Source organism: Lineus longissimus, chromosome 3 (genome assembly GCF_910592395.1).
Source record: "Lineus longissimus chromosome 3, tnLinLong1.2, whole genome shotgun sequence".
Taxonomy (NCBI): Eukaryota; Metazoa; Nemertea; class Pilidiophora; order Heteronemertea; family Lineidae; genus Lineus; species Lineus longissimus.
The window spans coordinates 8337049-8351515 of NC_088310.1; the positions used below are offsets into that span (position 1 = coordinate 8337049).

At 45.0% G+C, this 14467-nt stretch overlaps 1 protein-coding gene across 1 annotated transcript in view; it reads left to right on the forward strand.

Moving 5' to 3' along the window:
- Positions 1–14467, forward strand: part of LOC135485655 (signal-induced proliferation-associated 1-like protein 1) — a 69859-nt gene that overhangs the window by 44448 nt on the left and 10944 nt on the right. Inside the window, exons 9-17 of the mRNA XM_064767977.1 lie at positions 475–609; positions 1122–1365; positions 1828–1942; positions 2120–2373; positions 3923–4000; positions 4568–4881; positions 7671–7732; positions 8457–8913; positions 9530–9635. Coding sequence (XP_064624047.1) covers positions 475–609; positions 1122–1365; positions 1828–1942; positions 2120–2373; positions 3923–4000; positions 4568–4881; positions 7671–7732; positions 8457–8913; positions 9530–9635 — 1765 coding nt within the window. The remainder of the gene's footprint in view (positions 1–474; positions 610–1121; positions 1366–1827; positions 1943–2119; positions 2374–3922; positions 4001–4567; positions 4882–7670; positions 7733–8456; positions 8914–9529; positions 9636–14467) is intronic.

Here is a 14467-nt window from a genome sequence, read left to right on the forward strand (position 1 = left end):
TTAGACAGATGTCAGGCGGATATCGTCTGCTCGAATCCATGATTTGAAAATGCCAACATCTGCTCAATCTCTCAAATCTTGTGATTTGGACTGTATCCATAAACCATATTGTTGAAAGTTCATTAAGTCCATAGGATACGAATTTGACAAAAGTATGGGACATCGTTAGGAAGTCATCCCAAAGCTTTGATGCTGCAGTTGGCCTGTGAAATGACAGTGTAGGCCGACTGCCCACATATTTCACGCAGCCATCAATTCATGTTTAGCATTCAAAATGTGCTCACTGTTTATGGCAGTCGAGTGTCCCTTTAAAGTCCATTTGTTTGTCCTCAGATTTCAGGTGAACAATCAGAGCACACACGACACTAAATCGTACAGTGCTTTGGTTTTAATTGTGCGGAGCAAAACAGAATGCCATCCGTCTGCTTCAGAATTGCGTCTGCTTTAATTGTATTGATTTTGTGTTAATTTCAGTCATCAATGCAGAGAATGCTGTGCACAGGTCGCAGAAGTTTGTTGCGATGGCTGTGCGAACTCGCCAAGAATACCTCAAAGGTCTTGCTGCTAATTACACCACAAATATTACTCCTGAGGCGGGGTCAAAATTAGGTGAGTTGAATTTGCCATGCCAGCAGTCTTTGCTGTGCACAGGTCGCAGAAGTTTGTTGCGATGGCTGTGCGAACTCGCCAAGAATACCTCAAAGGTCTTGCTGCTAATTACACCACAAATATTACTCCTGAGGCGGGGTCAAAATTAGGTGAGTTGAATTTGCCATGCCAGCAGTCTTTGCTCTAACTATCGGGCTTGACTTCAAGCCCTTGCCACCACCGCTCATCACCTGTCACAGGCCAATGAAGAGGAATGACAGGTCGTATTTCTAAATTGGGCGAGTTGAAAAAAATCGAATTATCATGCTTGATGAAATGGAAATAATTTTCGAGCAAATTATTTGATTATTAATTTCACAAATTAATGTGTTTATATTAAGCTATGTAAAAGCATGCTTTTGAATGCTTTTGAAACGGAAGAATGTCTTGAGCAAATACTACATCTTTTTCAGTCAAAGTTGCTACAAACTATGCTTTTCTTGTGCTAATTGTGATATCATTTTCCATCCTAGGTAAATTTGGCCTCGGCAGTGGACGAAAACGTGACAAAACAAAGCAACGTGTGATTCCGGACCTGGCCGTGGCAGGAGCCATTGTCTGGGCAGTGCAGGTTGAAGACTTTGGCCAGTCGGTGCAGGTGGATTGTCTCCTGGGTATCTCCACCGAGATGGTGGTCGTCATCGAGGAGGAGACGCGTGACGTAGTCTTTGCTGTCCATTGTAGATCTGTGATAGGCTGGACGTCGCAAACTAACAGGTGTGTTGATGACTGTCGGCACACAATTAGTTTGCTGTGTGGCAGTGAGGGGGCCATCTTGACCACCAAGGTTTTGCACTGTAAAGGGGTATAGACCATGAGGTCCAGCATCATCTGGCCATCAGGAAAATGAGCAAAAATAAAATGCCAAGAAAAGCTAAATTGAATTAAACTTACAGTTACAACATTATCAAAACGCTGAATTAAAACTACACCGAAGATGCATTTTCACAAAACCGTATGTAATATCCAAAAATATTTCCCGGTTTACAGTATATTCTCCGAGTGTCAGAAGCAGTGAAAATGATTGGTCTGGTCCATGGCAGGTGAGGTGAAAGGGCACCAGTGTTCATGCTGCCATTTCTCCTTAACATCATCCCAGAATGGATGCTAACTCGACTTGTGGTATGGCTCCGGCTATGAAGTTGATTAAGATTTTCAATCGTCCCTCATATCTTCCAGCCTGCGCCTCTACTACAACCATGGTGAATGTATCGTGCTGAAAACTACCAGGTCTGAGGGTGATGAGGTTCAGGAGATAGTCAGTCGTCTGCTCGCGGTCTCGCAAGGTTGTGAGGTGAGTACTGTCATAAAAGGCTTACACCTTTTGTTTTCTTTAGTGGTCGATTAGAAAAAAGGCATATGCCACTGCTGTGCTTGCACCAGAGAAAACTTTCCGTTTTCGGCAGATAGCTCCAATAGCAATGACGATTCCATAAGCAGACTGTCAGTATAGCTCTTCTTTACCCTACAGACCATGGACATGACATTACGACGGAATGGTCTGGGACAGCTGGGCTTCCATGTGCAGACAGACGGAGTCATCTCGGATGTTGAACCCTACGACATCGCCTGGGAGAAGGGGCTCCGAATTGGCAGCCGATTGGTTGAGATTTGTAAAGTTGCCACGGCGACCTTGACACATGATCAGATGATTGACCTTTTGAGGACGTCTGTTACGGTCAAGGTCGTTGTGGTTCCACCAATGGAAGATGGAACTGTACGCAAGTAAGTGAAAACTTACTATCATCAAAAATGTTATGTCAGTTGTATAGTTCAGTTCAATTAACGTGTACTGCCAGCTGTTTTCTACACCGTTGAGTCTAGAACTATGGTGGAACTATAATTGTACCATTCTACCTTATATTTTTAGCTCACCTCTTAGCAGAGGTGAGCTTATCCCATACCGTGGCGTCCGTCGTCCGTCGTCGTCGTCGTCGTCGTCGTCGTCGTCGTCGTCGTCGTCGTCGTCCTCGTCCTCGTCGTCGTCGTCGTCGTCCGTCGTCCGTTAGCAGGGCACGTTTCGTAACTGTTAGAGCTATTTAGTTGAAACTTGGTACATATGTACCCTTATGTAATGACACCTTGGAGACCAAGTTTCGGTCCGATTCGTTTCATGGTTTGGCCACCAGGGGGCCAAACGTTAAAAGTGAAAATATGCAATATCTCCCTTAATAGTAGTCGGGAAATTTTGAAAAAAATATGGTAGGTACTTCTAGCAAAGGTGCATCATATATCCTCCGGGTTTTTGATTTGACCTCCTTTTCAAGGTCACAGAGGTCAAATGGTGTAAATTGGCCGTTAGGATGTAACGATGGCACGTTTCTAAACTGCAATGACTATTGATACCAAATTTGGCACACATTTACCCCTTAGTCAGGTGATCTCAGGGACCGAAGTTTGGTCCAATATGATTCACCACTTGACCACCAGGGGGCAAAATCCAAAAACCTTAAAAATGTGATTATTCCTTAACTTCTTGCCCGATTGCCACCAATTTGATATCATGGGTACATCTTACCACCATACAGTATATGTCACACAGGTTTTTAATTTGACCTTCTTGTCAAGGTCACAGAGGTCAAATGGCGTAAATTCGCCGTCAGGCCGTAACTATGGCACGTTTCTTAACTGCAATGACTATTGATCACAAATTAAGTACACATGTACCCCTTGGTCAGGTGATCTTAGGTACCGAAGTTTGGTGCAATCTGATTTGCCGTTTGGCCTCCAGGGAGGGGGCCAAATCCTAAATTCTTCAAAATGCCATTATTCCTAGTAATGACTTGCCCGATTGGCACCAATTTTATATCATAGGTACATCTAATTCTAACAACCATTCAATGTGTCACCCGGGTCTTCTTTGATTTGACCTCCTTTTCAAGGTCACAGAGGTCGAATGTACTGTAAATTGGCCATTTTGGGGAAATTGTAATTGCTTGGACCTACATCAAACCTAACACTACATGACACAATACCATGCTCTTAATCCATCTTTCCTCCACATGAGGTGAGCACAATGGCCCTGGCCATTTCATTTTGTTTGACAATCTTATTTTTCGATCCTGTGTTTGACTCATATTGTCTGTGCCTATTTGAGCATTAATGTGTACTACTGCATGTAGCTGTTTTGTTTACCTGGGGCTATAAGTGTACTGCGGCTATAATTGTACCAAACTACCTTATACTTTCCTTTGACAAACAAATGTTCTTTGATTTTACATGTGTGTTTTGATCCTGTATGTTTGACTAATAATGCCTATGTCTTGTTTTACAGGGGATATGACATTACCACAAGACATTCAATAGCTACCTCAGGAGATTTCCTCGGTCTTCATAACCTCCTGTCACAAAAGTACGTCTGCTTGAATTATAGAACTGTCAAACATTGCTTGTTTATATGAACAATAATATGGTTGATTTGGCTGTTTTGGATCAATAATATTACAATGTAATATGGCTTATCAAAACTTTATATTGTGGCATGGAATTTTGTTTGAAACTTTTCCTATGTCAAAGCATTAACTGTTCTGTGATAGTAGGGGAAGGAATTGGGCTGCCCCACAAACAATTTCATCACATATCCCACAGTTTGTGCACTTTCGAGAATGAAACTTTGCCACAGTCTTGAATGAATTCGATTTTTCTCTGTTGGATAAAATGTCACAGTGTGCAATGTGCAGGGATGAGCATTTCTGATTTTTCTAACCATTTTTCGAGACATATTTTAGTTTGGGCAGTTCCAAGGTTTTGCTCCGGGTGCTGTCACATTCTCGAGTACATCAATAACATAATGGCACATGGGTATGTGAATTCTACATTTTAGTTACGGGTGTGGGTCATTTAGTAAAGACTGCAAGTAAGAAGTGCTCTAGTTTCAATATTCATCACCCGGTTCATTACTCGAATATTTACTTTTCAGACTGGCACCCCGTATGGCCTCCTCTTATGCGGACATCAACGCCGTGCCGTCAGCGCTAGACAGCAAGGTCAGCCAATCAGGCAGCAGCAACCCATCCTCCCGCCAATCGCAGCACAAGGATTACGTCGACATAAACAACCTGTACGATCAGTCAAACAATTCGTCGTCGAGACAGTCGCAGTATAAGGATTACATTGACATTAACGCCTTGAGCGAGACTCCGAAGTCTCGATCAAAGACGGAGGAGAATTTAGGTCACACTCACTCGGGAGAAAACTCGCAGTCCAATTCTCGGGAGAGCTTAGAGACGACCAGTAAGTTGGATGTTTAGTTTGGATTACACAGTAGAACCTCTCTATTAAGGACACCCTCAGGACTGACAAATGCTGTCCTTTATAGAGAGGTGTCCTGATCAAAGAGGTCAGTGTTAATGGAAACAACCAATTTGGGACCCAACTCGGTTCCCTAAGAGGGAGAGTGTCCTTAATAGAGAGGTCCGCTTAGGATGGTTCCACTGAACTTTTCAGAGTGTTAGGAACCTTCCTCTGCCTTATGCAGTTTGGTGTTCTTTCGAAAGGTCTCGACAATATCGGTGCTTTCTCTGCTGTATTTTCAGCGTTCAATTGCTTGGAAGTCAGTCAGCCAAACCACATTGAGAAAACTAGGCCTGATCAAGCAAAAAAAACCAGGGCTGTGCAAACGTCTGCCTAATCACTTGAATATGACCTTTATGGTTCAACGAACGCAGTTCAACCAATCTTAGGCAATTCACTGATCGTCAAATGAATTTAAAGAGTTAATTTACTGTAACATATATTTATATGGTTAGTTTATGCCTTATCTGTGGCTTGAATGGATTCATCTAAAATTTAGTGAATGGCTCCGGTTTTGCTTGAGCAGTGGCCTGTTGAAAATGAAAACTAATATGAACGCCTCAGTGAAAGTTACAAAATACATATTTTCACATCGTTTAATTCAAGCAAAGTCTGTATGATAAACAACACATTCAGTGCAGAGTAGTGTGCATTAATGTACACATCCTTTGGCATAGTTTGGTGAAATCAGAGTAAATCTTTGCAAAACAACAAACTGAATACATGTATAATTCGTTCTGTGGGCTCTTACTCTGATAATAATGTAGAATTTTACTTGCAGAGTTTTAGTTGGCCTGTTCTGTGAATATTGGCAAGTGTTCAGAGGTCTATTGTAATGTTTCTTTAGGTGATATATTCTCATACCATGACTTGACATCGTCCCCAGTGGTCCTCAATCGATTCTAATTAGACTTGGTGACCTGAATTTGGCCTGTCAGTCGCCCCTTAGTGTGTGGGAAAACTTCATATTTTTGACTGCATTTATTGACAAAGCTCTGCGACCTCATCTCAGCTTGAAGACAGACCCTTGCCACTTAGTCTTGTGAACTGTTCAGATAAGTTTGCTGTACCAAAGTGTTGTGATGCACCCTCGTGGACTTATATCTGAGGATATGTTCTACACGGGTTCAGGTAAGGTCTTTAGTGACAGTCCTGGACGTATGGGTTTCGTGGTTAAGGGGTCAAGAGCGTGGTGCTCCTGGTATTAAAGTTTTTGCGGGGTCATTATGATTGACACCTTTGCCTGCAAGGAGAGTGGAAGGCAAGGCAACAGGTTGTCACATGAAATATGGCACGGGTAAGGAAATGTAGGAAATTGTGTCTGATCCAAACCAATCACTGTCAGATTCTGTTTTGTTTTAGATCATCCAATCGAGGCCACTACTTTGTATTATTGGATCAGATATTTGAACAACTTTTTTGTATGAGCTTGTTGTCATTTTATTTGAACTAAGAGTAGGATTCATGCCAACAATATGGTCCATTTTATGCCTCTTTTTACCAAAAGACCTCAGCTTTTCCAGTTAGAATCTACAGGTATTATGGATTTGGTATTCTTCAGCTTAGAATAAAGAACACCATGGGACATCAGTGTGGCGGGTTATATTATGTATTTGTGAATAAATCTGATACATTCAGCTTTGCATTAAGGCCTACTGAGCCATATCATTTTAACGCTTAAATTCTTGCCCAAGTAGCAATTCTTCAACTTTTGCTATAGTGACCTTTTGTTGCATGCCACTATGTTTGGATCCCGATTGGGGTATTTGCTTGCAATTCAGCCTCGGGGAAGTCTGTCACAAGTTATATGAGAAGCGGTTTAAGAAAGCCAGTCACAAGTTGGAAATGAAGGGCTGTAAAATCCCTTTTGATCCCCATTTTTCTCACTGGGATGGGTTGTTTTGCTTGCCCTTGGACAGGCTTTAGCCATAAAGGCATCTTAGTTTTAGGTCCCATTCAAAGGAAGTGCATGGCAATCAAAGAAAAGTGATTCGTCCAAGGTCACAAGTGATTGATTTTATCTTGTGAAAGAGTGGATCGATAGATTTCTCTCTGATTGATTTTCGATAGTTTCACCTTGAACTATTCTTTTGCCTATTGATCACATTATTCCACCAGTCAACTTAAACTTTATAGATTTTCCGACCCTATAAGATCTTTCAATTGAAGCGGATTTCTATATAATGATTGATTTTAGAATTTGTGGGTTATCGATGGCTTGTAGGTCGCTGTCAATACAGGAGACCACGGGTGTGCGGTCAGGACCATTCTGAAGAGCCCAATGTATCTCCAGAAGTTGCCAACAAACGTGTTTTTAACCGTAAGATTCTGAGAAGTGTTATTTTACCCCCTCCCCAAGATCGAAAAGCATGCTACATCCCTGAAAAGATACTGAAAAATTGAAATTGGTCGGCTTTGTTTCTTGAAGGGGGAAGGGTTGCTCAATGGATAAACAATCATGAAATCTTTTCCCTTCCCCTCCAAATTATAAAGAAAACTTCTCCGTCTTCTGTCAATTTTGAATCTGTATGCTGATTGATGAAACATTTCCTTTTAACTTGTGCTATGATGTTTTTTGCACCATATCTTCTTATTTCAAGATCTGCCGTTAATTATTAATATTGGTGATTGATGGCGTCTGCCTGGAGGGGCTTACGAGCAGACGGCGTCTGCTTGGAAGAGCTCACAAGCAGACGATTATTAAAAACCTGTTTGCTATATATTTGCAGGTGCCAAGCAGGTCTGGTTTCCTCGGCCGTACCAAAATACTAGAGAGCAAAGAGATGCCAAGGTAGGCTTTGTTGGCATTGAGGCATTTGAGAAATTATCAACTGAAAGGAACCAAAATGGACTTTCTGTCAATTCTTACTGGAAACCCCATACCGTTGAAATTGATACAAGAACTCAACTTAACGGTTGAGCATTCTGGCTATAACCTGACATCCTAAAGCAATTAGAACTCCTTCAAAATGAAGTGAATCCCCATTTTATGGGAGGCTGGAAGAGAAATAACTCCAACCCTTGAAATTGACATTCACTTCGTTTTAAAAAGGTTCTAATTGAATTAGGATTTTAAGTTCTTGCCAAAATGGTTCTTCTGTGGTGAACTCTTAATCTCTATCAGAAAAAACAATGAGAAGAAGTTCTCAAGATCTTCGTTGGATTTCCTCCAGCTAGAGACCTCATGGCTGTCTGTTATGCTGTTTGCCCTGCTGTTATTTTACCTGCCTATCACAATATATTGTGTAAGTCTTGGCATGGCTTTGCTGTGTGGATTTTTGATTTGTCTGCTGTTCTGCATCAGACTATTTGATATGCGGTACCAACTCTAGGAGACTGATCAAATACCTTACGGTGTGTTGTCTGCTTTCCTGAATAAATCATGCGACTTCTTAACGCAAATTATTCACCCTAAGTTGGACAGTGATTGCTAATTGGGGGTATCGTCTGAAAAATCAGCCTCTGTGTAAACAACTAATGGAGCCAATTCTAACTTTTGAACGTCTATTTTTCAGTCCTACCAAGATGGCGGAGGGGGTCATTCAGAACGATGGTACGAGGGGTCAGACCGGTCCGATCACTCGGGCACAGACACCTCGAGATATTCCGATCCGAATCAAGCCGGCTCTGGCGTCTACCTCACCCGATCTGTCGGAGCTTCGCAACAACAAAGTGCTTTCTCCCCAGTCACGAAAAAACCAAATCATACACCTCAGGATAGCTTGGACTCGGACATGTCGGGGCCGGGGACCTATCATAAACATTCCACTAAACACGCCAAGCCCCAAGATCAGTCCACGAGTAGTTCAAATCTAAGTCAGATTAGCGATATGTCGTCACATTCGCATTCAAGCGGTTCATCACACGGGAAGCTGGATGGATCCTCTCATCATCATCTTCATCATCATCAACACGGCTTTATCGGGAATAAACTTCACACGGGTCATGACAGACAACGAGAGATTCAGAAAGGTTGGTAGATTATGGTGGTACAATGAAACCTCTCTTAGCGAGAACTGCCCTATTAAAGACACCCTCTCCATTAAGGATACTGCATTTGGTCTCAAGTTGATCATTTCCATTCAAATTGACCTCCGTAATTAGGACACCTCTCTATTAAGGACATCATAGGTTTCTTTAACAGAGAGGTTCTACTCTACCTGTGTTAAACTTTTGCTGGCAACTTACCACTTGTCACAGCCCCCACAATTATCACCTGCACAGCTGCAACAAATATTCTGGGAGGTCTCCTAGCTCTGTTGGCATGGTGTGCTGAGATTTATCTCGTCAGAGGGATTTGGACCTGTCACACATTGGCCAGTTGTTGATGGCAAGTTTTTTGCAGCTTGGGACGTCTGCTAGCCAGTCTTTACCTTTGTGGAGTCCACAACTGTTGTAAATTCTGTCTCGTGGAAAATATATTATTGTATAAATGTAGCTGGGGCCATTTTATAGTCATAAGCTTATACTGTAAGAAGGTTATCCAAGCCTCAATCTGGTGTAAGCTTATACAGCCATACAGGGTATCCCGAGAAAAATTAAATCCATGAAACTCAAGATATGTTTTATCTTTGTAATTCTTTTCCAGAGGAACGAAAGCCGCAGTTTCTAAGTCCCAATGCCAAAGCTGGTCGGAGATTACGTGATATCAGTCCATCAAGTAGTGCCAATAGTAGCCCAAGGGCGTCCAATAAGTAAGTACAGAAAGATGGGGTTTGTTTTTTATTGGCATGACCAGAATCATAAGAATATTAGGGGATCCATTTTAGAGCCATTCTGCCTCATGGGTATTGGAAAATAAGAAGATTTGGGAGGGCACGAAGGCCATTTTAGAAGGCACTGACTGCCATTGTAGCGGTGGCCAGGTTCAAGGCATGGAGTTCATCACACATGAAAGCTTTCTAGATATCGCAAAATGACATGGAAATTAAAAAAATTTGTTGGTGATGTTGTTGGAGAAAACATGTTTTCAGTTGAATTTTATAATTTGATGTTGCAGTCTGAAGAGGATTTTACTAAGCTCATACTTTTATCCTCAGACTTGGTAAATCTGTAAATTAGCTCTTTCCTTATGGTCATATGGGGGTCGTGTGATCAAGCTGTACCAAAGGTGTTGTATGCTTGTGACTGTCTTCTAGGTCTGTGCTTTTGTAACAAATTTATCCATTTTGTGTCATTCAAACTTACCTATGGAACACTTTTGCATGTTACTCCATTTGGGCTCAAACACAAGAGTATCCCTTTAATTTTCTAAAGGGAGAACTGAGTTAACAGCTCGGCCGCCAGGCGGCGCCCTGACCGATCCCGCGAGATCGCGCCGATCTCATGCCGCCATATTCAGTCTTTACTCTTGTGCTTCTACGAAGCACATCGTTTTTTCAAAGCTGCCGTGAATTCGATTTAAAACCAAATTCAACCAGCCAAGTCTAGACGATTTTTGGGTTCATTCACCTACGGAGTAGACCGCCAAACTAATCTTGGCATTAGTATTGTCCAGTCTATTTAATTATAGACATTTTCTTAGCTAGCTTAGTCGACCCGGCTCCATTATTTTGATCTTGGTAGGGTAGAGTTAAGTAGGCTATTCTCCGCTCTATTGTAATAAACAAGACTCAGATCTATTGCAATAGTGTTTAATTCAAGTAGGCATGTTTTCCTTTCCATTAATTATTGCGTCCTTTCTGGCCTACTTGGGGTTCCCAGTGTTTTTATTGTCATTGGTACCATTTTTTATATGGCGTACCCCTCCGACGGCATCCTTTGTCTCACCACAAAGGAATGCGTCTGGTGGCGGGAAACGGGCCGCGAAGACGCCTAAACCCTCTTCCGGTTCCGTTTCCGGGCATATAACCCGGAGGTCTAGCAAACCTCCCGCCACCACCCCTTCCGTCAGCCGAGTTCCGGTTCCGGCCGCGGCTGCGAAGGATGCGGGATCTGACATTATTAATGTATGTGGTCCCAAGGGAGACTTACATCCAATAAGTCTCCAAGGGTTTAATATACCCCGGACCTCAGGGAACCTTCCGGTTCCCCTGTCGTCCGCTCCCCCGAGTACAAGCCCTTTGTACCCGCGGGAGCACCCTGCTTCCGGTCCGCCGATTGCAGTTCCGGTTACTGACGCGGGTTCCCGTTTTTCAGTAACCGAAGACTCTACTGGGGGTTTTTCTCAGTCTTTACTGCGAAATAACCCCAGTCCTCACGGACACAGTAGAGTAGGGCCGGACCTTATAACGCCACCTCCGAAACGCCATGCGTCTTCGGTAACAGCGTTTCTGCCCTCCGTACCTCCTTCTAAAAGGGCTTCCGGTAGCTCCATACCGGCGAAGGAGTTACGGGCATTTCCGGTTTCGGACTTCGTCCTACCGGAAATGCAGGCACCTTCCTACGTTGGCCAACCTCTTGGGTGGAACCAACCGGAAGTGCCACCCCCTCCTCGTAGCAGAGGCGTCGTTCCCATGGAACGAGCTACGCAGAGAGAACATCTGAACTCTGGTTCAGAATATGGGCAACTTCCGCTTCCGGAAGACCCATTCGCCCGCACATACGGCTTCCAGGGTTCGCTTATGCGCTCACCCTCGCCTCAACCGCCCGTCGTTGAGAGAAGCCGCACGTCGGGTCCGGAACCCGAGTCGGGACAGCAACTGTCCCAGCTCATCCAGATGGTAGCAGGTCTTTCTGATAGACTCAGCCATCTGGAGCAGGGTTCCGGTTCCTCTGGTGCGCCTGGTCCCATCGGATACCCACCATCCGACTCCTCTATTTTAGAGGAATTTTCTGAGAACGAGAGTTCTCAGCCAGGCTACCGCTCCCCCAATCAGGAGGAGCTGTCACCAGAGGAGGCCAGTATCCTGTCGGATATGAGGACACTCAGATCCTTGATCAGAGCGTACCTCCCGCAGGATCTGTGCCCTACCCCGCCGGAACTGCCAGCCTTGTCAACACCAACCTTTTCACTCTGGGGACAGGAAGTGGATCCCAATCCACAGGTTTCTCAAGGCTCCACTCGGGCACTTGAATTCCTTCCTCCCTCCCCGTCGGTGTTAGCAGTCTCTGAACTTTTGGAGCGTACAATCAGAGACTCACAAGGCGCCCACCAACGTACTTCCATCCCTGTCCTTCCGGCAGTCGGACCGGAAGCTTGGTGTAAACCGGGGAAGTTGTTCACGGCACAACTTCCTCCCGTTAGGCAGTACCGCGCTGACTATTATCGAGTCAGCTCGGCCGGCTGTCCAGCTGCAGCATCGACTTCCATATTAAAGGACGATGTACAGCTGGACCAACTCGTGCCTAGGGTGACCTCCTCCTCGGCTTACCGAGACCTTAGAGCACAAGAGGGTCTGGCCAAAAACACGTTAGCGGTGCTCTCCTACGCAGAGCACACTAACCTGGCCCTAGCCAGATCCCTAAAAGATAATGAGTCACTATCTGATGACACAAAATCGCTTGTGACATCCTTGTCACATTCGATTAGGCACGCTATTGCGCTGTCCGCCAAGACCGCAGCAAATAGCGTCCTACTCCGTAGAGACGCCGCACTGGGCTCTCTCAATGTCATCAGATCCCTCCAGCTGGAAGGGGCCTTAAGAACCGCTCCTATGGACGGTTCTTTCCTGTTCGCAGATTCTGTACAAGAGGCGGCTCAAGCACAGAAAGATTGGGACAAATTATATGCCCCCACTGCGACACAGAGGGCCAAGACCTCTCTACCTAACGCTAGAAAGATAGAGAGGCCCCAGCAGGCATCGGGTTCAATCCCGTACGCCAGGCAGGTCCTGCCTAGGCCTACCCCGCCTAGTCAGCCTGCTCCTGCTGGATCCTTCCGACGGGAAGCGGAGGGTCGCCGGACTGGAAAGAGGAAAAATACTTCCTCTAACCAGGGTGGATCCGGTCCGACTAAGCACTCCTTTCGCCCAAGGGGTGCTGGCCGGAAGAGGTGACTCCCCCCTCCTTTCTCCTCCCGGACGCAAAAAGGAGCCGACTCCGGTAGTCGGGGGCCGTCTGCAAAAATTTGCAGACATTTGGGACGATTGGTGCCCAAAGGGGTCCCCAGTCCCAAACATGTTGAGGTACGGAGTGAAACTAGATTTCAACCGTACCCCCCCGACTACCATATATCCAACCCCAGTTCAGCCACCGAAGGACCCAGTCAAGGCCTCTGCCCTCCAAGCAGAGGTCGCGACATTACTGGAGAAGCAAGCTATCCAGGTCCTTCAAGATCCATGCTCCCCCGGCTTTTACAGCCACGTTTTCTTGGTTCCCAAGAAAGCAGGGACATGGAGGCTGATCATAGACCTTTCCAGGTTAAACACCTTCTTGAATGTTCCTCATTTCAAGATGGAAACCACCAGGTCTATAGCAACGGCGATACAGCCCAACGATTGGGCGGTATCGATGGATTTAATGGATGCGTACTTACATGTACCGATCCATCCAGACTATCAACACTTCCTTCGATTCCATTACGAAGGAAAGACGTATCAATTCAGGGCCCTGCCGTTCGGTCTGGCATCGGCACCCCTAATTTTTACGATGATAGTCACAGCCTTCGTCGCTCCCTTTCACGTGATGGGGTTCAAGCTCCATCACTACCTAGACGATTGGCTACTCCGTTGCAAATCGCGGGAACTACTACTGCAACAACTTCAGGTTCTAAAGCAAAAAGTAGTTTCCGCAGGTTGGATTATCAACGAAACAAAGTCAGAATTCATACCATCCCAAGACTTCGTTTACGTTGGAGTTCGGTTCCTTACGGCCATAGGGAAAATGCTGCCCCCCCTAGACAGGATAAAGAAAATTCTTCATCTCGTCGCAGAATTCAGAGGAAGGACTCAAGCTCCCGCAAGGCGATGCTTGAGCCTTTTGGGACTTCTGAATTCGGCAGCAGACCAAATCCCCCTTGGCCGTCTATATATGCGTCCCATCCAGATGTTTCTAATGTCTCTATGGAAACCCCACAGGGACCCATTAGACAAGTTGGTATTGATACCTCAATACCTACTCAAGAACGTCTGGAACTTCTGGGAGTCGGAGACTCGTCTCCAAAGCGGTGTAGATCTTGCTCCACCGCCCCCAGAAGTGTCCCTGTTCACAGATGCTTCCCTACTAGGGTGGGGAGCACATCTGAACAACGGGGACATGTCCATAAGAGGTCTATGGACAAGGGAGGAGACCATTCTTCCAATAAATATATTGGAAATGAAGGCTGTCCTTCTTGCCGTGAGGGCTCTTTCCCTTCGCCTGAAGAATCGGAGAGTAACCCTGTTCTCCGACAATTCTACAGTAGTAGCATATGTCAGGAGACAGGGAGGCACAAAGTCCGGCATTCTTTGCCAGCTAACTTGGGAGCTTTACCATCTTTGTGCCGACCTTGGAGTATCGATATGTGCCAGACACATACCGGGCAATCGCAACATCCTTGCCGACGCCCTGTCCCGTCAGAACAAGCTAGTTCAGACAGAGTGGACACTCCATCAGGAGATTGTAGACGACCTTTGTCGCCTTTGGCAATCTCCGAAGGTAGATCTGT